Here is a 24,636-nt window from a genome sequence, read left to right on the forward strand (position 1 = left end):
TTCCTAGCCTCTGCTCTGTACTCTCCCCTGCCTCTGAGCATCAGAGGAAAGAATTCTGTAGAAGTGTCCTGTAGATGTAGACACAAACCGTATTCAACTCTCAGACCTTAAGGAAGTGTTCCCCGTCGTTAATTTGTCAAAAAGCGTGCTTGGTGGAACCTGACTCCTTACACAATCAGTTTGTGCCTGTGGGGGATTCTGACTCCTCGGACGCCTCAGAAACTGATTCAATTGCCAGAGAAGCAATACTGGGGGGTTGGGAGGGGGCTGTCCCATCTGGAAAGCCTCCCAGGTCTGGGTTCCCCTCCAGATGTGCAATGTCTTACATAGGATAAGAGATGACATTCTCTTCTCAATGGCTGCCAAGCGTACATCAGAGAGTGGTAGGGTAGGGTTATAATGAGCTCTCAACTAACGCTAGGCAAAAGGAGTCCTTTCAAGTGGGAAGTTCCAGCGTCCCTTCAGTGAGAGACTTTCATAGCAGTCATTATAAAACATATGTCTTAGATATGTGATAATGTTATAACAAGTATAGAGGAGTAAAATTATCCCTTAAGACATTACGATTAAGTTGAGTTAAAATGGACTTGAATCAATGAAAATGTTTTAATCATCTAATTATAATCTCTACAAAAATATGCAGTGTAGGGGTTGGGGATTTGGCTCAGTGGTAGAGCACTTGCCTAGCAAGCGCAAGGCCCTGGGTTCGGTCCCAGCTCCGAAAAAAAAAAAAAGAACCAAAAAAAAAAAAAAAAAGTATGCAGTGTATCAATTGCAAGGTCATTCTAGTGGGAGTAGCTGCCAAGGGTTTGTGCAGCCCCTTGGAGACTGCCGGTCATCTGAAAGTGTGTCCATCTAGGAAGCTACGAAGTTGGAGGGAAGAAGGTCTGTTGTTTTAACACTTTCTGTTATGAGGCTTTTGCTTCAGAATGTTTCACACCCAGAAAATGAAACAGGTATAGTGCACTAGAGGCGTGGTTCAGGTGCTAGCTCCTGACCCATCATGCATAAAGACCTAGGTTCAATCCCTCGGCAATACTTAAAACTGGATGTGGCGTCCCACACCTGCATCCCCAGCGCTTGGGAGGTGGAAAAAGTGCACATCATTAACCCTAGCACTTGGGACTCAAAAACAGGTTGATCTCTGTGAGTTTGAGGCCAGCTTAGTCTACAGAGGAAATCCCTGGACTGCCAGGGCTACACAGCAAAACCCCTGTCTTGAAAAACAAAACAACAACAAACAAAATAAAAACAAAAATGAGAATGTCGAAGTCTTCTTTAGCTACCCATTGAGTTCGAGGCTTGCTTGGGATACGTGAGACCCCTCTCTGTTGCTGATCATGCTAACATTTCCAGGTGCTCCAAAATGACGTCCTAGCCCACCAGTCCACCGTGGAGGCCGTCAACAAAGCAGGAAATGACCTCATCGAGTCAAGTGAGGGCGAAGAAGCAAGCAACCTCCAGTACAAGCTCAGAATTCTGAATCAGCGCTGGCAGGATATTTTGGAAAAGACAGATCAAAGGAAGCAGCAGCTGGACAGCGCCTTGCGCCAGGTGACTAAAGAGGAGCCCCGTGGTGTCCGGCTGAAGTGACACCGGTGTGCCCCAGTAGCCCTCAGATGCAGGTTTAATGTTGATGCTTTAAAGAGAGAAGTAAGAATAACTGAGATAAAGAACAGAGCTGATAAGGAAGCAACTCCAGTTCTTTGCCTAATACTCGTATGCCCTAGCTTCCTCGGGGTGCCCGGGAGTGAGCACTGCCCCTGGCCCCTGGCGTTCTGATGAGACGCAGAGATGGCTTAGCAGGCTGGGGATGGTTTTTGCCCTTGCTGGAGAGTGATAGTGTGTGTGACACAAACTTAAAAATCACCTGTCCCTGCAGGCCAAAGGGTTCCATGGTGAAATTGAGGATCTGCAACAGTGGCTGACGGACACAGAGCGTCATCTCCTGGCATCCAAACCTCTGGGAGGTCTACCGGAGACAGCCAGAGAGCAGCTTAACGCACATATGGTACGTGTAGTGTTTCCTGCAGCCCTCACCCTGGTCATTCATACGTATGTACGCACGTACATACATACATACATACATACGTACATAATACATACATGCGTGCATACATACATAATACATACATACATTCATACATAATACATACATACATTCATACATAATACATAATGGAAGATGATACAGTTTAAAAAATTAAGTTTTGTAGCAGAAATCACTATGTGTAAATGCTAGAAACAGCACCATTTAGCAATTAAATTTTTCAAGTAAGAATCTGCCTCAGAGGTTAGTATGTCAGCACATGGAAAAAAAGGTTTAAAGAAGTCTAGCAGTTCTGAATATCTCTCCTGTGCTTGCGCTCTCTCTTTCTCTCTCTCTCTCTCTCTCTCTCTCTCTCTCTCTCTCTCTCTCTCACACACACACACACACACACACACACACACACACACACAAGTCTTAAAAGAATTATAGGGGCTGGAGAGATGGCTCAGTGGTGAAGAGCACTGACTGCTCTTCCAGAGGTCCTGAGTTCAAATCCCAGCAACCACATGGTGGCTCACAACCATCTGTAATGGGATCTGATGCCCTCTTCTGGTGTGTCTGAAGACAGCTACAGTGTACTCACATACATGAAAAATAAATAAATATTTTTTTTAAAAAAGAATTTTAGTAATACAGCATCATATTAACTATGAACTGTTATCCCCTGAAGTATAAAGACACATCTGAAATGATCTGGTAATTTAATATAATTATAATTAATATAATAATCATGTGTGAGTAATTCATGTAATCCTGTGGTTTGGGTTTGCTGTTCACGGCTAGGTAAGACCTATTTGCTTGAGAACAAAGTAGTCTTGCGTGACCTCAGAGGGCCCATCTTTGTAAAACCCTGAGTGGCCTTTCCATAGTTCCTTACTTCTCTGGACGTTCTTAAACAGCTCTCACGTAGTTCTGTTAACTAACCAATAATGAATTCCACCTCCAGAAAGCTACACTTTTAGAAGAATACAAGAACTTGCAAGCAGAAAACTTACCTTTAGAAATTTCAGAAAACCACTATACATAAAATACTTTGTTTGCATAGGACACACAAAAGGAACTTCACGTGACCCTATATGAGTTCTTTGACTAAAAATTGTATGCTTAAAAACAAACAAACAACCAAGCAACAACAACAAAAGCTGCAGAGGGCCTGGAGAGGTGGCCCAGAGGCTTTATTGTTCTTCCAGAGGACCAGAGTTCATTTCTCAGCACCTACCTCACAGCTCACAACCACCTGTAACCCTCGTTCCAGGACATCACATTCCTCCTTCAGGCCCCCCTCCTTCAGTACGTGGGCTCCAGCGTACACACGGTGCACACGAACCCACATGTCTAGACATACACTTAAAAATTAAATAAATCTTTGCTAGCAGATTGGAAAGCACGGTAATGCCAGGACAGCAGTTTCCTTTTGACCTGGTTGTGATAGAAATGAAGATAAGAACACCATGAGTTTTCACTTACCTGAGGCTGCTTCAGGACTTAACCCTCTTTTTTTTTTTTTTTTTTTTTTTGGAGCTGGGGACCAAACCCAGGGCCTTGCGCTTGCTAAGCAAGTGCTCTACCACTGAGCTATAAAACGCATCTGTGCGTGTGCTCCATTTCTCTTCTAATGCGCTGTTTTTTTAAGGATGAAGAAATCAGGTTTTTAGCTGATGAAGATGTAGTCAGTGAGAATGGGGAGACCACATTATAACTGCACGCACATCACCAAATGTTGTGTTTCATGTGGCTGGTTTTATAAAACTTAATCTCATTTTTTTAATTAAGTTAAAAATATCAGTAAGATGTAGAATATATAACTCTCCATCAGAACTGTGATTCAGCCCACATTATAATTCAATCAACGCAATTAAACCTGCCTTAGTTTCTGATGAGTTGTAAACATTGTCTCATTGGTGGTGTGCTTCGCATTTTAGCAGAATTTTCCTGTATTCACACACATACACACACACACACGTACACACACACACACAGAGCATCCTCATTGGCAACATTTAAAGTTTTATAAATGATATCACAAACGTCGCTCCAGTAACCCGGCAGTCTTTTCTAATAACTCTCAACTCCTTCGGTATCTTTCTGTCCACCACATGCTTTCCATGTACAAGATTAAACTGTACTGATTGTTTTACTTTAGTTATTCTATGGTGGTAAAAAGGACATAGACGTTTCAGCTTGCAGAGGGGGATCTCCTCAGAGGAGCTAAATTGCTAGCACGTCACTGTGCAGTGAGAGCCGCCTTGACAGCATACCGATTGTTCATTGTTGCTGTAGACCTTAGCGTGCAGCACGCAGTGGTAGATTTCTCAGCAGACGAGGCATTACTGTAAGCGCAGGTACAACTTCAGTATTGAGTAGAGTGCAGCTGTTTGTCAGGCTGGTCCTGTCAGATAGAATGATGAACTGGCATGTCAGGAACGGATTGGAGGAGATGGACCTTATTTTAAAAAATATGACTCTAGCTGGGAGCTGGAAGAGGGCTGGGTGGTTAAGAGCATTCACTGGTGTTAGAGAGGACCAGGTCTGATCCCAAGCACCTGCACAGTAGCTCATAACCGACTGCGACTCCAGACCTGCCATCCTCACCCCCTTCTGACCTCCACAGGTAGCAGGCATGCACATAAATGCACATACATGCACTGACACACATTACAAGGTCTCAGGGCTCTGGCCAGTCCTGTACTAATGTGAGGGCAATCTCGTTGTAGGAAGTCTGCACCGCCTTTGCCATCAAAGAAGAGACATACAAGAACCTGATGCTGAGGGGACAGCAGATGCTCGCACGATGCCCCAGGTCTGTGGAAACCAACATTGACCAAGACATAACCAACTTGAAGGAGAAGTGGGAATCCGTGAAAAGCAAACTCAACGAGAAGAAGGTGTGTGCTTTGATCGGCGTGACAGGACAGTGTTTGCGTGTGTCCCTCCTCGAGCTGTGTTTTATTCCTAGCTATCAGGAATCTAATTTTCATGTTGTTGTTTTGTGAAGTTAAAAACAGTAGTCTAACCCAAGAGAACATTGATACAGTGCAAATTAAGATGTATCACAGGTCACATATTGCTCCAGGTTTTAGAAACTCTGGTGCTTTTTAAAAATAGGAACCACTGGGGGCTGGAGACTTAGCTAGAGGTTAAGAGCATCAGCTATTCTCCCAACAGATCTGGGTTCAATTCCCATACTCGCATAGCAGCTCAAAGCTGTCCGTAAGTCTAGCTCCAGTGACTCTGAGACATATGCGTCCATACACGTACAAATATAGATTTATATGACCACACAAGTCCTAGGTTATCAATAACTGTACTCTAATCACACATTTAAACAAAAGAGAGTGCTGTGATTGTGCTTACGTTTGCTAATCTCTCGCATAAAACTGATGCATCCTTTGTAACTTATGAGATAGTGTGCATCTTATCACCTTTTCAAAGTGTAGAAAAATAATCTAGGAACTCTCAGTAACTGCGCAACAAACAGCGCCCGCCATTGATGGGACATACGTGGTATCCTGACAGGGCAGCGACCCCAGCGGGAACGTCCTTGATTGGCTGAAACACAGCAAGCAAACTGTGAGCGCCAAATGCTAAGTCCCTTTCCTTTGCAGACAAAATTGGAAGAGGCCCTGCACTTGGCCATGGAATTCCACAATTCCCTCCAGGACTTCATCAACTGGCTTACCCAGGCTGAGCAAACTTTGAACGTGGCTTCCCGGCCAAGTCTTATCTTGGACACCATCTTGTTCCAAATTGATGAACACAAGGTACGTCGGAACTCTTGGGAAGCTTGTGCCTTCATGTCAGAAGAATCAGTTTAGTAATTTGGAAGCTTTCTTTTCAATGTATGTTTTTTTTTAATTCCTTATGGATTCACCCCTCACCTTACCCATCTGAGACCTTTCCTGTGTCCTTTAACATGGGTGCTGCCGACAGTTGTGTGTACATTTTTAAAGTCATTTCATCTCCCCTGGTTTCTAATTATGTTCTCTTCTGTGGAGAAAGGTCTTTGCCAACGAAGTGAATTCACACCGTGAGCAGATAATAGAGCTAGACAAAACTGGAACCCACCTGAAGTATTTCAGTCAGAAACAAGACGTCGTGCTCATTAAGAACCTGCTGATCAGCGTGCAGAGTCGGTGGGAAAAGGTGGTTCAGCGCTTAGTAGAGAGAGGAAGATCCTTGGACGAAGCGAGGAAGAGGGCCAAGCAGGTAATAAACTTGGCTGACGTTCTATGACCTTGGGAGAACTGTGTGATCACAGGGTTTTTATTATCATATCCCATAGCAATAAGGAGCCAAGGTGTTCATTTCCTGAAAGGCCCGTGGCCAGCCTTTGCATTGGCAGCCAAATTTGGCTTCCGGGACCCATCTTGAAAAGCCATAGATAACCCTACTTCATAGCTTACCATCAAGGCCCATTGAGAACTTACAAAGTTTCCTTTTGCCGTATGTTTATTTTTCCCCTTTTAACCCCTCTTCTCCTACTCAGATGGGCCCACCTGTCTGAGTTATATTGCTAACTCTGGAAGCCAGACTTCCTTCACGCCAGAGCTGAAGACCAGGACTACATCCTCCCGAGTGCTACCTGAGGGACCTAACTCCTCATCCATGTCCCTCTCGTCCCGTGTTGCTTGTTCAGAGCCTTCATTTCTTCCCCAAGATTCTGCTCCCTTCCGTCTCACTTGAAATTAGTTGTCGGGGGCTAATTTTAACTTAGCCAACCTCACCAACCTCACATGAAACTTTCCATTCTCTCTCAACGTGCTATTGACTAACGTTCATCCAGACTAACCACGGAGAAGAGGGAAATCACTCCTCTCCCTACCCTGTGAGGATAAATCCACCTTACTTGGCAGAAATGGTTTGGTTTTGTTTGTTGTTGTTGGTTTGGTTTTTTTTTTACTAAAAACTTGGTGAAATATTGAGGCCAGAAATTGTGGGGGGTTTTTGTTGTCTTTTTTTTTTCTTTACTTCCACCCCATTCCGCTCCTACTGCCAGTACTGACAGTGTTGGAGTCTGGTGTTTGGAGAGCTAGGCTCATTGGTCGATGCTGAAGGATGTTTACAGGAGTCTGGCGTTTCTATGTTTGAAGTGCGTGAATTTAAAGGTGTTACAGTCCTTTCTGAGTGAGAAGCATGGCAACCTCGCTGTCCGTCTCTGAATCAGAATCAGTCCCCAGGGATTCTGTTGGATGACACTAATTCCAAACCTGACACACTCCTCTGCACAAGTACCTCCCAGGTTTCGAAGAGCTAATTCACAGAGGTTTACCGAATATTGGCTTGCCTTTTTCTCCTCTCTCCGTTTAACCAGCGTTACTGTCTCATTTAGTTAACCAACTTTCTATTCTCCTGCTTCCAATACAAGTGGATAGCGCGTGCCCTGTTTCCGCTGCTTAAGGTTAGGTTTGGAAGCAGGATGAGCTCCAGAGCCTGCGTGTTTGCAGCACTCAGCAGCCCAGCTGTTGCCACACCCGTTCCCGAGCCAAGCCACCTAGGACCCCACCGACTGTTCCTTCCGCTCCGTTCCTCTTCTGAGTCTGGACTGTGTACTGATTGTAGTTCTGTGACTCTGTCTGTCATGAGTTTGTCTTAGCCTCAGCTATTTTTCCTTCCCATCTAAGTTAGGTAGCTCTATGAGAGGCATGCGCTGGGCAGGGAGGCCAAAATCTCAGTGAGCTGCTCTCTCGTACACGCCCGCAGCTGGTGACCCGGTGCCCACAGTACGCTGCTATGGTCACACAGTTTCTGTTACTTCATTATCAGGGTGTTTGGGCGTACAGGAATCTTAACTTCTTTAGCCTCTGTTATGCAGCTCTTTGTTTAAGTTTATTATAAGAAAATAATGTGTAACCAGTTTCCTAATCGGTACCCAGAATTCTTATCAAAGTGTTCTTCTGTAAGGTAAGCAGAAAGAAGAAAAAACCCTGCAAGTAGAAATAAACATGCATTGACTCCGAATAATGTCAGGTTCCTGGTTGGCAAACAGAACTAAACATGGCTAGAACACTAGCAAGGCAGGACTTGTGCATCTCAAACCCCGGTGGGTGGAACCGCCCTGAGCGGGGCTCCGAGCGCAGAGGTATCCTCCTGTATTGAGACAGAGATGGCCTTTTCTTCTCCCTGTCACGTTTAAAGATAATTCACAAGCATGCGTTTTCCTGTCATTCCTTTTTCCTAACATAGGAGTTGAGCACAGAAAAATGTCAGGGTAAGAAGAGACAGATAAACGAAACAAAACAGACATTTCCTGAGAATGTATGTTAACTATTGAGCAAAGGGAGACCACGTGGGCTGGGCTGAGGGGCTCCCTAGCCGTCCCTAGCCGTCCCTAGCCGTCCCTAGCCGTCCCTAGCATTGTCTGGCGCCTTCCTGTACTTAGCAAGCTGCCGGCCGACTGAGCTACAGTTGCACGTGTCCGGGGTTGCTTTGCCATTTGTCAGTGGTCCCTTCGAAATGATGATTTTTTTTTTGGTTCTTTTTTCCGGAGCTGGGGACCGAACCCAGGGCCTTGCGCTTCCCGGGCAAGCGCTCTACCACTGAGCTAAGTCCCCAGCCCCGATTTTTGTGTGTTTGTTTCGCATATGGCGTTGGTGGTTGTTCCTGTTTTATAATAGACTAAGTCGCAAACACTGCGCGCTGCATAAATACGGGTCTCTTTAACAGTTCCACGAAGCTTGGAGTAAGCTGATGGAATGGCTGGAAGACTCAGAAAAATCCCTGGATTCTGAACTGGAAATCGCCAACGATCCAGACAAAATCAAAGCACAGCTGGTTCAGCACAAGGTGAGCTTCTCGTTGGCGGAGCACGCTCCGTGTGCATTTCAAGCGCCGGTTCTTTCTTGTCTGCATGTGTGCATTCATCACAGTAAGGGGGACCTGCAAGTTGCTAAAAGAAAGCATGAAATTAAGACCGGATGTCTCTTCTGTAGTCTAGAATACACTGAGTTTTCAGCTTTCCATGACAACTCTCTTAACTTGCCATTTTTTTTAATGGATAAATCTAGAGTATAGGGTGCACAGATCACAGTTGCTTGGGAAACTGAGGAATGAGGAGCCAGCCTGGGGGACATAGCAAAACCTTGCCCCATAAGTAAACGGAGACATAGGGAAAGCTGACTGATGCTAGCAAAGAACTGGTAATTGCAGCAATGGGTGTGTGTGTGTGTGTGTGTGTGTGTGTGTGTGTGTGTACTCACCTGTGTGCATACCTGTATAAAATTCCATCCCTTCTCTTAGATAATCAGCTACAAGCTTTTCTGTGAAACTAGAAAAATGTAGATACAAGGTTTCAAAATATTTCCCTTTTTTAGTAGTCCTTCCACATTCACGTCCTTTCGTCAGCCCCTTTGTACCTGTTAGAAAGTGGTCATTGGTCTTGGTCGTACAGATAAAGGTGCGGTGTGAGCAGCCCGTCGTGATTATTATGAACACTTCCACAACCTCAGACCCCTACGTTTACATAAATGACTGCTTAGAACATGGTACTTTTAAAAGGCTAGGAAATCGTGGGATAATTTAAGTTTTATCTTCCTCAGAAAATCTAGACACCATCTTTGCATGTGTTCAGTGGACTCACCAGAGGGTGGTGGCCAGAGGATGATGGGAGGGAACATATGTGCCCTTGGGACAGAAGGGGCTTTAAAATTGCCTTGTTTTAGCTGATGGCTTCTTCCTATGAGCTGCCATGGTGGCCAACATCATCCATATTCCTTTGGTGGAAAAACTAGTCCCTTGCTCAAAATAAAATGCTTTGAGTTTTTACACAAATGTTACATGATCTTAAGAAAAGTAACATTGCATTCTGAGCTAGAGAAACCCGGAAAAAAGAACATGCAGGGAATATTAGAGTCTCTGTTTTACCCAACAGTGTTTATCATCAGCGTCTCCCGTTTCTCTAAGACACGTCTTAAGGCAGCCCGTAAGAGCAATCTTAAAAGGAAACTCTCCTGGTCAACGTTTGAGGTCTTCTGTCTTTAGGAAGCTCCAGTCTGTCTGTACTCAGATTTAGTTTGTATCTGATACATGGAGAAAATTTTGTGACCACTTGACTCCAGATACAGGCATTCCATTCAGAATAACACGAAAAGGCAGTCCTCAGTAGTAGCAAGGTATAGAAATGATGGAATACTTTATGTAAATTTTTCCTGATGTGGTTACCTCCTGTTATCAGACAAAATAAATAATTTGGTCGTCATAAAGTGTGCAAAGTGTAGCTTTTAAAATGCAGCAACAAAGAATTGGGTAGTTGTGGCCCTGCGGTTGCCTCAGAGGCTGGCATTACCTCTGCCACGCAGCACTTCTCAGTCTGGTATGACTCCAGGGTGCTGCCAGCATTGAGCAGCATCGCGCTGGCATCACCGGTCCCAAGGTCAGTCGCTGAGCTGACCTTTCTTTCTTTCTACTCCTGAGACTGTATCTTCAGCGCTGGTTCTCTCGTTTTTGTGCTCTCTTTGTAAAGACTTAGAAGTACCTGCCTAGCAAGGACACACAATTCCGGCTCTATAAGTACACACACACACACACACACACACACACGGAGGAATGGATGGTACCATACAGATGTTTCATTAGCACCGTAGCTATTTGATCCTGAAAAAGCATTCTAACCTCTTCTGAGATAAGACTCTGTACAGCTGGGAAGAACGAATGGATATAGGCTTTCCCAACAGTCTAACAACCCTCAGACCCTAAAATGGCAGTTCTGACATCTTGGCTCACAGACCAATTAGCTGTTTCCTTACTGTGTGTCTTAGTTAGGATTTTACTGCTGTGAACAGACACCATGACCAAGGCAACTCTTATAAAGGATACCATTTAACTGGGGCTGGCTTAAGGTTCAGAGATTCAGTCCATTATCATCAAGGCAGGAACATGACAGCATCCAGGCAGGCATGGTGCAGGAGGAGCTGAGAGTTCTACATCTTCATCTGAAGGCTGCTAGTGGAAGACTGACTTCCAAGCAGCTAGGATGAGGGTCTTAAAGGCCACGCCCACAGTGACAAGCCTACTCCAGAGAAGGCTACACCCATTCTAACAAAGCCATGCCCCCTCCAGCAAGGCCACACCTTCTAATAGTGCCACTCCCTAGGCCACGCATATGCAATCCATGACGCTTTGTGTGGTTTATGTCTCCAAAAGTAGTGAGGCCAGGGAGGTAGTTCATGGTCAACCACTCACCTACCGTGCACAAGGCCCAGGTACACAAGCTCTCTACACACAAACAGAAAGAAAATTCAAGATTTCTTTTTCTAGGTCATGACAGATTTGAGCTTCTACAAGAAAGAGCAAACCCTCGAGTTCTAAGCTTGTGTTCTGCTCTAGGGCATCCCTGTGTAGAGCAGTACTGTACATCCAGCTTGGGTGCCTGCTGATGTCTTCCATTGCCAGGTCTCCGTCTGTTTTCTTTGGTGGTCTCACACATTTACACGACACATTCCGATCACATCCTCACTTTCCCTTATCCTCCTGCCGCTGAGTCTCCTTCACACTTGCTGTCTTTTGGGATTTTGCTTTCTGACCCACTGGGTTTAGCGCAGGCTACCCATTAGGACACAAGTACGCATGTAGCCAGCGAATCATGACTAACAGACCAGTTGCTACATTACTAAAGACAACGAACGACTCCCTCACCCCCAGTAGTGTATCCCTTTCCTGCCAATAATTCCCCTAGGTTGGGCTAGGCTTCATGCCTACACACACACACACACACACACACACACATACACACACACACACCTATGAGTGACCATTTTACCTTTTTGTGTTTAGCCTTGTGCAGATCCCATATAAGCAACTACAGCTGCTGTGAGCTTACACACGCCATGGCTTTTCACACCTGTAAGACAATGTTTAATGTCCCTCCTCCCGTTGTCCAGCTCTTAGATTCTTTCAGCCCTCTCTTTCACAATGTTTGGGGACTTGGAGAGGGTCACAGGCAGCGTGCATGCTACGGTACCAATCTGCCAAGCAACGTGTGCCCACGGGTGCAGCAGGTCCATAACAGGAGTAGCCAGGAGTTGAGATTTGATCTGAGGTCTGCTACTAGGGATCCGGGCAAAAACCATGGCTGGGGTGGTGGTCGGGGGGTCATAGACACAAAAAGATGAACACACCACTTTCCTTTCATTAAAGGGGCATATCCAAGTGCCTCCTTAATATTTAGTCTACACCTAAAGGCTGGTGGTACCCTTGGGCAATGAAGCTTCTGTTTGCTATGAATGACAGTTAATCACAGCTGGTCCTGAGGACAAATGACTGACAACCCCTTAGACAAGATCCCGCTTCCAACGCTTTTCACCAGTTATCAAACGAACAGTCCCAAGCAGAAATGTAACCCTCTCCTTGTCAAATACGTAGGAGTTTCAGAAATCACTCGGAGGCAAACATTCTGTGTACGACACCACCAATCGGACTGGACGTTCTCTGAAGGAGAAAACTTCCCTGGCCGACGACACCCTGAAGCTGGAGAACATGCTGAGCGAACTCAGGGACAAATGGGACACCATCTGTGGAAAGTCCGTGGAAAGGTAGGCTGTTCAGGCACTGGTGTCTCCATAGACCGCGGCAGATTTGCAGTAGGGCGGGGTCTGCAGGCGTAGCTGTGGACCTCAGAGACTTGTTTGGGCACGGAATACCTGTATTCACTAGGCCTACTTGCTTGCTCCTGGATGGTCTCATACTGTAGTTTAATGTCCTGTTAGCTCACTGTGTATACAGGGCTAGCCCTGATCCTCCTCGCTCAGAGTCTTGAGTGGCCAGGATCACGGGCAGTGCCACCATGCCCACCCAGCTTCCAGCTCTGCTCCTTTAATTTACATATTACTAGTAGAACTGTCATATGAAGGCATCAGTGAGAGCCTTACTGCTGCTGTCTCACACCCACATTAGGAACCTAGTATTGGGTATGAAATAAAATGGGCTCTGTAATGCGGCATGCAAGGCAGCACTGCTCTGACCCAGGCCGGCACTCCTTCAAACTCCAATCTCCCTCCTCTCCACCGGATTTTTGTGAGGCCCCAAGAGTTCACGTCAAAACTATCAAGTATTTCATAAAGCACAATAGTAGCGTAAAGGTTCAAACATCCTGAACTTCAGGATCCTCGATCCTTAGCTCTACTCTTGTCAGAAACAGTTGGTACCCGTATCCAAAATGTTGGGCTGGCCATCATTTATGGCATTATGTGATAACCCCCTGGTGACTTTCTCTTGATAGTTTGTCTTGAGAGGTGTCAGCCCCAGTTGTGACTCACACCACAGGCTCTGTCATGCCCGTCACAATCTCCAAGGCTAAACCTTCCACCATCTCTCCGCCACAGGATCCCATGGCTGCAGGGCTAAAACTAGAAATCCAATTTCTTTTTCTTTTAAATAAGAGCATGTGTGGTATACCGTTTTATAGCATGGGATCCCGTGACATCTTGTCGGTGATGGAAGCTGTCATATTCAGGGAGTCTGTATTTCAGATCTTCAACCTGTAACAAGATGCACTGGAAGTCATCTCCAGGCAGCTTCAAACATCCAAGTAAATAAATAAATAAATCTTCTTAGATAAAACTAGCAAATACTTATTTAGACTCTTGAAGGATCAGTGGTTTTCAAACAAGGGGTTAAGGGGATTTTGCTGTGACCGATGCCAGGTGTGTACCTAAAGGCATAAAAGAGAAAAGTATTTTCTAAGGAAAGGAGGGGACTGTGAAGGCCGCTCACGATTCTGATTCCTCTTCACTCCGCCTGAGGAACGCCAGAAGGCTAATTCATCTCCTTTTCCTCCCCAGACAAAACAAACTGGAGGAAGCCCTGTTGTTTTCCGGGCAGTTCACAGATGCCCTGCAGGCCCTCATTGATTGGCTGTATCGGGTTGAGCCCCAGCTGGCAGAAGACCAACCTGTTCACGGAGACATTGACTTGGTGATGAACCTGATCGATAATCACAAGGTATTGTACTCCGGAACGGCCTTCTATTCTGTTTGGTTGTGTATTCTGAGTACTGAGAAGGCAGCAAGCAGTCACGGCAGCCTTCGAAACCTGCAAGGGCAGGTCCTGCCGCATCACCGTCTTCCTGCCGATAGGTGATTGGGCGGATTCCAGAAGCCGTCTTTTAAGGCAGTGCAGGGGAAATCACTCAAGTAGCAGAATGTTTTCCTTTTAGTTACCTGGTCTACGTCTATTTTAGACTTGAAATGTAATTTAATTTTGTCCTTTGGGGCTCGTCTTTCAAACACTTATGTGATAAAATTTAAAACCGCTCATTTAGCGACTTGGAAGGAGGTCGTCATATAGGTATACAGATCCCGCAGGAGGTCACAAGTAGATCCTCCTCTTGATCTAGAGTGATGCGTTAGTTAACAGCATACACTGAGAGAATTATTTATTCTAAGAATGTTGGTTTCCTTGTGACTTCCTAACGCATACATGTTAAATGGTCTTGTAAATTCAGAGTGCATTTGAGGTTTCCAGCTGGTAGTAAGTATGAGGTCTTAATTATTTTTATTTATGTGTATGTGGGGGGAAGGTGCCCTCAGAGGCCAGAGGAAAATGTGTAAAACTGGAGTTACAGATGGATGTGTAAGTCATCCACCGTGGGTGCTGGGAACTAAACTCAGGGTCTGTGAGGGAGAGAAGAAAGCTTTCTTCAGTGCCGAGCCATCTCTCCTACCCCAAGATTTTAATTTATGACCCAGCGATGGAATACACTTGGCCGGCCTTCGGAAGAGCATGGATCCAGAGCTGACTTATCTGCCAACAGCTTGTGTTACTTTTCCCGACTTCCCCCTGTACTTCCTTACCATAGTTTTGGCCTGGCTTCAGAAAATGTGTTTTATTCTAAAACGTTCTCTGCATGCCCTTTCACCCCTGCTATCCTGACCATGCTGGTCTTTTCAACTGTCGTTGAAACTTTTAAAACGTATCTACCCATTTACTTTCCTGTTTCTTTCTGTTCTATGAACAGAGTTATACTTAACACTGACAGAAAATTAAAGAGCAAAAGAAGAGCATGCCAGGAATGTGTCTCGGTTGGTAGAATGCTGGCTTAGTTCATGCAAAGTCCTGGCTTTGCTCCCCAGCACTGCCGGTACCCAGTGGTAGCTCACCCCTTTATTTCAGGCACCGGAGAGGTGGGGCAAGGAGGAGCTGCAGTTCAAGGTTATCTGTGAGCCATGAGATCCTGTCCCAAATAAAGAAATTAAAGAACATTGGTTAGGCCCTGTTGCGGTAAAAAAATTTAAAATGACCATTTTCTATTAGTTCCTACAAGCTGGATCCCCTCGCTCTAGCTGGTCCACAAGCCGCCCTCTCCTGGTTGTCTCCCTTTTAGCCGCCCTCTCTGAGCGGTCGGTCCCCTAGGTGGTAATTACCACAACCCAAGCGCACACACAGGCACACGTGCACACACACACACATACACACACCCTCCTAGTTCTGCAGGCCCTGTTCTCATTCGGTGCAGGCAACAACCAGATCCGCACGCTCCAATTGCCTCTCAGATATTTCTTTCACACACTGTCCTCTTCAGCCTGGTAAATCAGAGTTCCAGAAACCTGTAATTTAGCAATTAGATTCACATGTTAAATCCTCAACCCACAATTCATCCACATAATAAATTCACTGCCAGTTGATAAAGATATAACCGTCCACCCAGACAAGATAAAATCGATCTAGTTCACCTAAATCTTAACCATCCTTCCCTGTAGACTCCACCTTGATCTCCCCCTTCCTCCTCTCTCCCCGCCCTACTCTCTACTGTCCAATAATGTATCGCCTTGACAAGGCCCACAATGCTTTGCTTCTATTGACAAAAAATGTTCCTGTGATGAGTTCAGATGTGTCTGAATAAGTTTACTGCATAGGTGTGTGCTTTAGAGATGTTTGCAACCCAAAGTGCTTTCCAGACTGACACACCAAACAACATCAAATATGAATTACTCGCCAAGGATTAGTAATGTAGTTGGAAGAATCCAGAAGTTTAACTATACAAAGAAAGTCCACCCTGAAACTGTTGGCCGTCCTGTCACAGGTGAATATGTAGATATTTTCCCTTCTGTGTGTATTGATAGTCCGTATGTCTGTCTGTAGCCATCTACCATTCCCTACAGACTGAAACCTGTCGATGGCATTCAAGCTGGACTGTTCTGGCTAAGCTCCCTCTGTGGGGTGACTTGGGTATAAACGAGTAATCCCAGTGTAGATAGAGCACTAGTGGTCGAATAGCTAGTTTTTATACACAGACACTTGGTGGCTGATGAAGAGCCCTCGGCCCAACACCACTTCCGGGAGTGACCTAGGGAAGCCATTCTTCTTAGTTGCTCTTAAATCTGCCTGCACTGAGAGGGTGGGGTCAGAAACCCCAAAGCCTTTTCACCGAGATGACTCCAAACTGGCAAGTCCTGGGTAGATACTTAAGGTGCTGTGGGGAATGGCTAGTGTAGAGGAAAGGACCATGTGACTCTGTTGGCCTTTCTGGACCCTGTTAATGTGCACCAGGATTGATCAGTCCTGTCTCTGTAGTTGTCTCTTGGAATGGTAGATAATCAATATGGGAGTGTGCGTGCGTGCATGCACGTGTGTGCGTGAGTGCGGTGGCAGCCGCACTGAAACTGAGAAGTCTTGGTACTCTCTGCTGCATGACTCGGAAAAAAAGGGGAATTTGATGCAGGGTGTGTGTGTGTGTGTGTGTGTGTGTGTGTGTGTGTGTGTATCTGTCTGTCTGTCAGGGTGTGTGTGTGTGTGTGCGTGTGTGTGTGTGTGTATCTGTCTGTCTGTCAGGGTGTGTGTGTGTGTATCTGTCTGTCTGTCAGGGTGTGTGTGTGTGTGTATCTGTCTGTCAGGGTGTGTGTGTGTGTGTGTGTAATTGAAATTGAGAAGGCTGATCACCATTGTTTAAATCTTACATAATCTCATTTTAAAGCATTCTATTTCCCCTATGAGAACGTTACTGGATACAAACAAAATCCATCCAATACAATGTTAAACCTTCAAAGCGGAACCATGAGTTATTTCCTGCCTGGTGAAGATTCAGCCCAAAATATGGCCATTCAAATCTGTGGGCTACAGAAGTATACATGTGGCGTTTTATACACATCTCTCTCTCACAACAGCGCTCTTGGCTAATTAGGTTCTGTACTTAAAGCTAACCGTGATGACAGTTAATATGGTTTCCTTAGGTCTTCCAGAAAGAGTTGGGGAAGAGGACCAGCAGCGTGCAGGCCCTGAAGCGCTCTGCCAGGGAGCTCATAGAAGGCAGCCGGGATGACTCCTCCTGGGTCAGGGTCCAGATGCAGGAACTAAGCACCCGCTGGGAGACGGTGTGCGCGCTCTCGATATCAAAGCAGACGCGGCTAGAATCAGCCCTGCAACAGGTAAAATCCACAGACTGAGGGCTCTGTACGACGGCTGAAGTCCTGCAGTCACAGCAGGAACAGCTCAGGTGCACTAGCGGGGCCAGTCCTCACCCTCACCTTAGACGGCCATCAGTGAAGGCTAGTCTGTCTCATGACTGTCTAGACCCTTCTTCCCACTTCTCTGGAGAATTTCAAGTACTTAGCAGCAAGTACTTACCATGGGTATTTACAATCTCTGCTTAGTACTGCTTGAATAAGTCACTTGGGAGTCCAACTGGAGGCCACACTGAACACTGAGCTGTGAGAATGGTGAACTAGGCTTCCTGTGGGCTCCTTCATGTTTTACACCTCTCCTTGTGTTTGGAAAATATAGTAATATATATCCCTGCCTTCTTAGTAGGAGTAATATGCATAAGTAATTTAAACTAAGGCTTTTTCGTTGGGAGGGGCCATGTGGTTCTATAAATGTCACTAAGAGGTGTATCGTGAAATCCTGTCTTCTGTGTGTGTGTGCTGTTAGGCAGAGGAATTCCACTCTGTGGTCCACACCCTTTTGGAGTGGCTGGCAGAGGCAGAGCAAACGCTGCGTTTCCATGGCGCGCTCCCAGACGACGAGGATGCTCTCCGGACTCTTATTGAGCAACATAAAGTGAGTAGCTTCCAGTACAAAACAGAAAACCGAACAGGGCGGGAGAAGCCCGTGACTGTGCGTAGCGAGTGCGAGAGTTGCCTGTCTTGGTTTGGTTTGGTGTTCCTTCCTGAGAAGAAATCAACCATCCGGTACACTCTCGAATGTCTCCCTCCTCCCTGCTTGCACACCTGTGCACACGCACCTACACACCTGGATAGGCAGCTGTGTTTTTAGGTTCCCTTCTGAAAGAAAGTAGTCATCGTAGAACTAGGCTCTCTGCTCCCTGCCTCCAGGCTGCACGGCGATCTTCCTAGAGGATCACCCGGCTTCTGACCAGAGTGTTGTATGTATTTCCAGAACGACACCTCCTAAGTGAGCAGCTTGGCGTTTACAGAATATTCCACTAGAACTGCAACTTAAACACTTTTACATCTGTGTGCAAGATAAGCAGCTCATTTAAAGCTCATTTAAAATGTTATTCTTAAGCCTCTTTGACTCTGGGGCTTGCTTTATTTACTTGGTTAGCTTATGTGTCTCGTGGACCACCAAGTGCTTATGGAGGTCAGAAGGCAGGCGTTTGCCCTTGCCCTCTGTCACGTGGATCCTGGGACACAAACTCACCGCTTCAGACTTGAAGCACTTTATTCTACTCACTGAGCGGTCTCTCCCAGCCCTTTTTCCTTTTTCCTTTTTTTTTTTTTTTTTTTTTTTTTTTTTTTTTTTTTTTTCGGAGCTGGGGACCGAACCCAGGGCCTTTCGCTCGCTAGGCAAGCGCTCTACCACTGAGCTAAATCCCCAACTCTCTCCCAGCCCTTTTAATCAAGGGGCTTATAAAAAAAATCTTGTAAAGAACTAACCTATAATATAGATTATTTAAAACATTGACTTCATAGTGTTTGAATAGCTAACGGGGGTTGGGAGGGGGGAGCATGGCCTCAGGTCACCAAGGCAAGCCAAACTCTTTTCTGTAGCAATGCTTGAAACTTGGCCAAACCCACACGAGAGTGATCCATGTAACAGATGTTTTTCAACCTTTGACTGGAAATGTCAGATATTCAGTGTCGATGTCAGCATTTCCGACTAACCTGAAAGGATTTTTTTCTTAACACCACTTAATAACCTCGCCTCTCAAGGTCACGCTGGAAGTCCGTCATTCTGCCGTAGCGTGTGTTACATCATCTGCTTCTGACTGATCACTGCCCTTCCTCAAGGAGGGGTTGGCTGAGTACAGCAAAGGGGATAGAAGTGCTTTGTACACAGTTTGCCAATAAGGCCAGACTGTAAGGAAAAATGTCAGGCTCATGGTGAATCTTAGAATCAGCTCAGTAGTTAGAAGTCGAGTGTGCATCACCACGGGTTGACAGCCAGCCCGCATCAGATCCTGCACCGGATTGGAGTCCCACCTTATTTCTATAACACAACATGACATGAATGTCACAGCGAGGGCCAACAGCTAACTGATGTGTCTGCCCCACTGCAGGAGTTCATGAAGAAACTGGAAGAGAAAAGAGCAGAACTAAATAAGGCCACAGGTATGGGGGACGCTCTCCTGACCGCCTGCCACCCTGACTCCATTACCACCATTAAGCACTGGATAACCATCATCCAGGCCAGGTTTGAAGAGGTCAGTGGGTCTGACGTCATCGGCGGCAGCTGTGTGTGGTGGGGCAGGGGAATGGGAAACCTCAGCAGTCAAGGCCTGCTGTGGAAGGCAAGGCCTTCACGGGAAAGTGTCACGTAGATTCCCCCCCAGGACATCAGCCCCTGAAGGAGCCCTCGGCTAGAAAAGTTACAGGATCTGCAGCTGCGTCCGAGAGACCTTAAAAGGCAGATGTTTGGTTCACCATAGGTTTTGTCCCACCTGTCCAGTGTGTATGGGGAATAGGGACTTGCTGAAAAATGTACGGGGCCTTGTATGCTTGTGGGAGTGAATGGAATTGAGCTCCTACTTAAGATGTTTAGCAGTCTAGATTCTACTGTTTCTGAATGCGGCCTGGAATAAGGCCGTTTGGTCCTTTAGAGAAGGTGTACTTGGACATGAGAAAAACACAAGAAATGAACGGGAGTAAACCCAGATGCTTGGTGCATCGCTACCATCCTCCTGATGATAAACAGGTGCTTCCTCAAGCTGGATCTGAATTCCCAGGTCTAGCCAGAATGACCCTGATTTACTTTTAAAATGGGCGTGGCTTACAAAAATGAAACTAAGTTGCAAGAACCTGAGCCGGCTGTGTATCCCTGCAACAGGTGCTGGCCTGGGCAAAGCAGCACCAGCAGAGGTTAGCAGGGGCGCTGGCAGGGCTCATCGCTAAGCAGGAGCTGCTGGAGAATTTGCTCGCCTGGCTGCAGTGGGCTGAAACCACACTGACCGAGAAAGATAAGGAAGTCATCCCCCAGGAGATCGAAGAGGTGAAAACCCTCATTGCAGAACACCAGGTAAAGAAACTCAACGCTCAGCAGTTAACCATCACCTCAGGTTTCTTCTTTCTTCCATTGCAAGGCTTCTCCAATGCGTTCCCAGACTAGTGAGCTTCTTGACCTGCCACAGCTTGTCTTATTTTAAGGGCACTCTCCTTCTGGGCAGTCTGATCTCATTGCTGAGGCCCCGGCCAGCACTTGACTCCTTGTTTCATACCTGCCTTTCCTCTGTCTCCTCAGATGACCAACCATGAGTATTCCAAATGCAGCCTACTTAGAAAGGGCATGCCTTCTCTTCCTCAGAGTGACTACTTACCCTGCACACCTCACCCATTTTAAACTCTGAAATGATGGCTTTACATGTGCCCTGACTTAGAGTTTGTTTAATTACTGGAGCCGGAGAAATGCCTCAGAGGTTAAGAACACTTAGAGAAGGCCTAAATTCAGTTCCCAGAACCCACACTGGGCAGCTCAAAACCGCCTATAAATTCCATTTCAGGAACTGTAGTTCCCTCTTGTGGCCTCTTCAGGCATTACACACAGGCAGTGTGCACAGTGACAAGCAGCAACACACACCACACATACACACACACACACACACACACACACACACACACACACACACACACACATCCACATAACTAAAACCAGAATTTTTTTTTATTCTTTTTTTTTTTTTTTTTTTTTTTGGAGCTGGGGACCGAACCCAGGCAAGCGCTCTACCACTGAGCTAAATCCCCAACCCCTAAAACCAGAATTTTAAAATGTTAAATCTGTGTTATTGGTGTCTATATGGCACAGAGTATCTGGAGTTATGTTCCCTGCGGATGTCATAGCTATCACGGTGGCTCAAGTTTTCCAACCTAATAAGTGTCTGTCTGCCTCACGTTTCCCCATCACTTTTGCTTCTGCCTTTCCTCAGCCAACTTAACCAACGTGTAGGGACCAGTCTGCAGTAAGAGGAAGCCAAAGAGAATGCAGTGAGGAATAGCAGGATACTGAGCCCTTTTAAATGTAACTAAATGTCTCTCCCCACCCCACCACCCCACTGAAAAGCGACAGTTTTGTTTTTAATTTGGACTTGCCCTTGCTCCGGTGTCATGCTCTGCGCTCTGCAGATATCAGGGAAGGCGCTGGGTGTCACCGTCACTCAACGTGATAATCCTTTAAAAATGACAGCACAGCCCTTTCACCCTGGGGTTTCATCTACAGCCGATTTAATTGACACTGCTTTCCCTTTCAGACCTTCATGGAAGAAATGACCAGAAAACAGCCTGATGTTGATAAAGTTACCAAGACCTATAAGAGGAGGGCCGCTGACCCTCCATCCTTACAGTCTCACATCCCCGTCTTGGACAAGGGACGAGCCGGAAGTAAGCTGGGGGCAGGTTATTAGAAATAAAGGCGGCTGAACAAGCCAGTTCCCTTTCTTTTCGACTTAGCATTTGAAATCCAAGAGAAAGTAGGGACTCCACGTGAGCAGTACACTTTTAAAGGTTTTCTAAAGAAAACGTGGGCTTTTAAGTTTTTAGCGGTTTTGTTTGTTTTAAAATGGAATAAAAGGCTGCACTCAGGTGCCTCTATTTAACTGCGTTTAAAGTATATCTCTCAGATTCTAGAAGAAATTGGGGAAGATTACAAGGTTCCAAACCATCACCTCTTGAAACGAGTTCATTTTCCTTCTAGTGTAGAAGTAGCAACCGACCCAGCTGACCCTGATCTAGGCAGAGAACAGAATCTGACTCCGTTCATGCTCCTGTGGCAGCTGTTGTCTTTACTAATCTCCTAGCCCACAAGACACCATTCATCGTGTAGCTGTTAGCCCCGAGGATGTTAACAAGCACAGACTACAATGTAGCACATTTTGCATATCTTTGAATGGTGTATTAGTTTGTTTAAGTAGGAGCAGAGCTGCTGTAATTACTGGGCTACTCAAGGAGACCAGGTGATGGTATAAGTGAAATACTGGAGGCTCCTTGCTGTCCCTTCCACAGACCAGCTGGGAAGCCTAATACTGAACAGTTTACCTGGTTCTCGGCTAGGGTTTCCTCCTCTGCAAAAGAGGCTACTGTGTAACGTCTTTGGACTGAAGGAGCTAGCACACACTCGTGGAGCAGGTGCATACTTTCAAACATGTAGTTACCCTCATAAATTTGAGTCTGAATGAAGTATAATCTTAGGCCAATAATTTTTGTAGGCCATGGGTAGCCCTTTAGTTACATGGGGGGAATGCACTTGGTTGTCATTGGTGAAGCATCCCACTCTGGTTCCAAGGAAGCCACTTTTCTGCCTTCTCTAAGAAGGTTACCCGCCTGTGAGCTGCATCTCCACGGTGCATGAGATCAGAATGTGAATCTTAACAAGAATAGCGAGGTTGGGGTGCTTGTTTTTGCAGTACACCACAGTTAAAGCCAGCCTTGGCTAGGAGCCAAAATCACCGCCACGTCTCAGTGCTGGTCAGCACCCCAGATGTTCCACCATCCTGACTGGTGTTGTGTTTTAACAGGGAAACGCTTCCCAGCCTCAGGCCTGTATCCTTCAGGGTCACAGACGCAAATCGAAACCAAGAACCCCAGGGCTAACTTGCTGGTGAGCAAGTGGCAGCAGGTTTGGCTCCTGGCCTTGGAACGAAGGAGGAAGCTCAACGACGCCTTGGACAGGCTGGAGGAGGTCAGAAAGTCAGACCCCCATCTCCCTGTTGTCTCCTTTATCTGCACGGTGCCACATGAAAGCGGGGCTTTCTTCCCAATTAGCAAAGTCTTGTGCTCTGAGTGGTATTTCTCCTCTGAAATGAACACTCAGATTGTGTGTTTCTATAAGACTCATCCATGGGATTTGGATCCAGAGAACAAAAACGTAGAAATGTAAATTTTAAGAACCAGATACTGATCTCTGAGAAAGGCTTAGAACTTGGCAGGGCTGCTGCTGGCTTCACCTGACAAATACATCTATTCTCACACGTACCCTGAGGTGGGAGGTTTCGGTTCTTTATGTTGTGAAATTTGGAAATGTTAGACGGCCAGGCAGATGGGGGTAGCTGGTAGAACAGAGGGACTGCACGCCAAGACCTGCACCTCACTAAACTACGGCTGACACTCTGGGCACATACCTCCGTGACTGATAGTATGAGCAGTTTTCAACTTAGGGCATTTATTTGCAAAGGAAAAAAATCAGTAATATAATGAAATATACTCTATAAAAAGTCGTTTGTAAAATCACGTCTTCTTTGAAACGGGAGAGATGTGAGTCACCTGGAGACCTTCATCAGTGGCTTAATATTCAGCTAGCAGAAACCAGAATTCAATGCTCACACCCATGCACGCAAAGGCATCACTGAGTGCGTTTAATGGATTATTAGAGAGAGAAAGAGAGATGAAGTTGGGAAGGGGCAGGTTGGGGACATGAGAATTAAAGGCGGGAATGTGGAATGGACATGACGGTGGTTCATTTTGTGCATGTATATAACTGCCAAGAATAAAGGCAAACTCTAAAGACAGTTCCTGACAGCAGTCAAAACCTTCACTCTTTTTTTAGCTGAGGGAATTCGCTAACTTCGATTTTGATATCTGGCGGAAAAAATACATGAGGTGGATGAATCATAAGAAGTCGAGAGTGATGGATTTCTTCCGGAGAATCGATAAGGACCAGGATGGGAAGATCACTCGGCAGGAATTCATTGACGGCATTCTGTCCTCCAGTAAGTCCTAGGACAGATGACGGTAGCTGTAGGAACTTGGACAGAAGCAAGGCACAGCGTAAGACTGTGGAGCTCATAATCTCGTGCTGCTAGCAAAGTGCCACCTTCTCACTTGACTGGGACACACCGCTGCTTTGTGTGCCCACAGGATATCCCTTAGCATTCCTCAAGCTGTAACGTTTGATTGCAGAAGTCTTTCGTGTGTTAGTCGGCATACGAAAGCAAATCAGTAAGCACGGATCTCTCAGTAATACTCATTAGCAATTCTGATCTGATACTCACGTTCATAGAACGATCGCGCCCTGAGTTAGCTTGTTTGGCAACTCTACAAAAGGGGCAAGTGCTGCTGACCCCTGAGGTGGGTCCCTCGGGCCCCTCCCCAACTTCCTGGAGATAAATTTATATCATACACGTTGACTAAAAATGAGGACAGCACCCCGACAAACCATGTGAATGTCACAATACGCCATCAGATACGTCTCAAGCTGTAACCAATACACTG

General features: G+C 46.0%; 1 protein-coding gene across 40 annotated transcripts in view; it reads left to right on the top strand.

The window, feature by feature from the left end:
• Dst (dystonin) overlaps positions 1-24,636 on the top strand; it is a 394,204-nt gene that overhangs the window by 356,172 nt on the left and 13,396 nt on the right. For all 40 annotated transcript variants that reach the window (XM_087565925.1, XM_087565930.1, XM_087565928.1 and 37 more), the window contains 15 exons: positions 1,357-1,554; positions 1,883-2,011; positions 4,765-4,935; positions 5,656-5,811; positions 6,050-6,256; positions 8,714-8,833; positions 12,407-12,576; positions 13,825-13,984; positions 17,212-17,406; positions 17,909-18,037; positions 19,500-19,643; positions 20,267-20,455; positions 21,681-21,810; positions 22,944-23,107; positions 23,972-24,134. In XM_087565925.1, coding sequence (XP_087422051.1) covers positions 1,357-1,554; positions 1,883-2,011; positions 4,765-4,935; positions 5,656-5,811; positions 6,050-6,256; positions 8,714-8,833; positions 12,407-12,576; positions 13,825-13,984; positions 17,212-17,406; positions 17,909-18,037; positions 19,500-19,643; positions 20,267-20,455; positions 21,681-21,810; positions 22,944-23,107; positions 23,972-24,134 — 2,425 coding nt within the window. The remainder of the gene's footprint in view (positions 1-1,356; positions 1,555-1,882; positions 2,012-4,764; positions 4,936-5,655; positions 5,812-6,049; positions 6,257-8,713; positions 8,834-12,406; positions 12,577-13,824; positions 13,985-17,211; positions 17,407-17,908; positions 18,038-19,499; positions 19,644-20,266; positions 20,456-21,680; positions 21,811-22,943; positions 23,108-23,971; positions 24,135-24,636) is intronic.

The sequence above is a fragment of the Rattus norvegicus genome, chromosome 9 (genome assembly GCF_021556685.1).
Source record: "Rattus norvegicus strain SHRSP/BbbUtx chromosome 9, alternate assembly SHRSP_T2T, whole genome shotgun sequence".
NCBI classification, from domain to species: domain Eukaryota; kingdom Metazoa; phylum Chordata; class Mammalia; order Rodentia; family Muridae; genus Rattus; species Rattus norvegicus.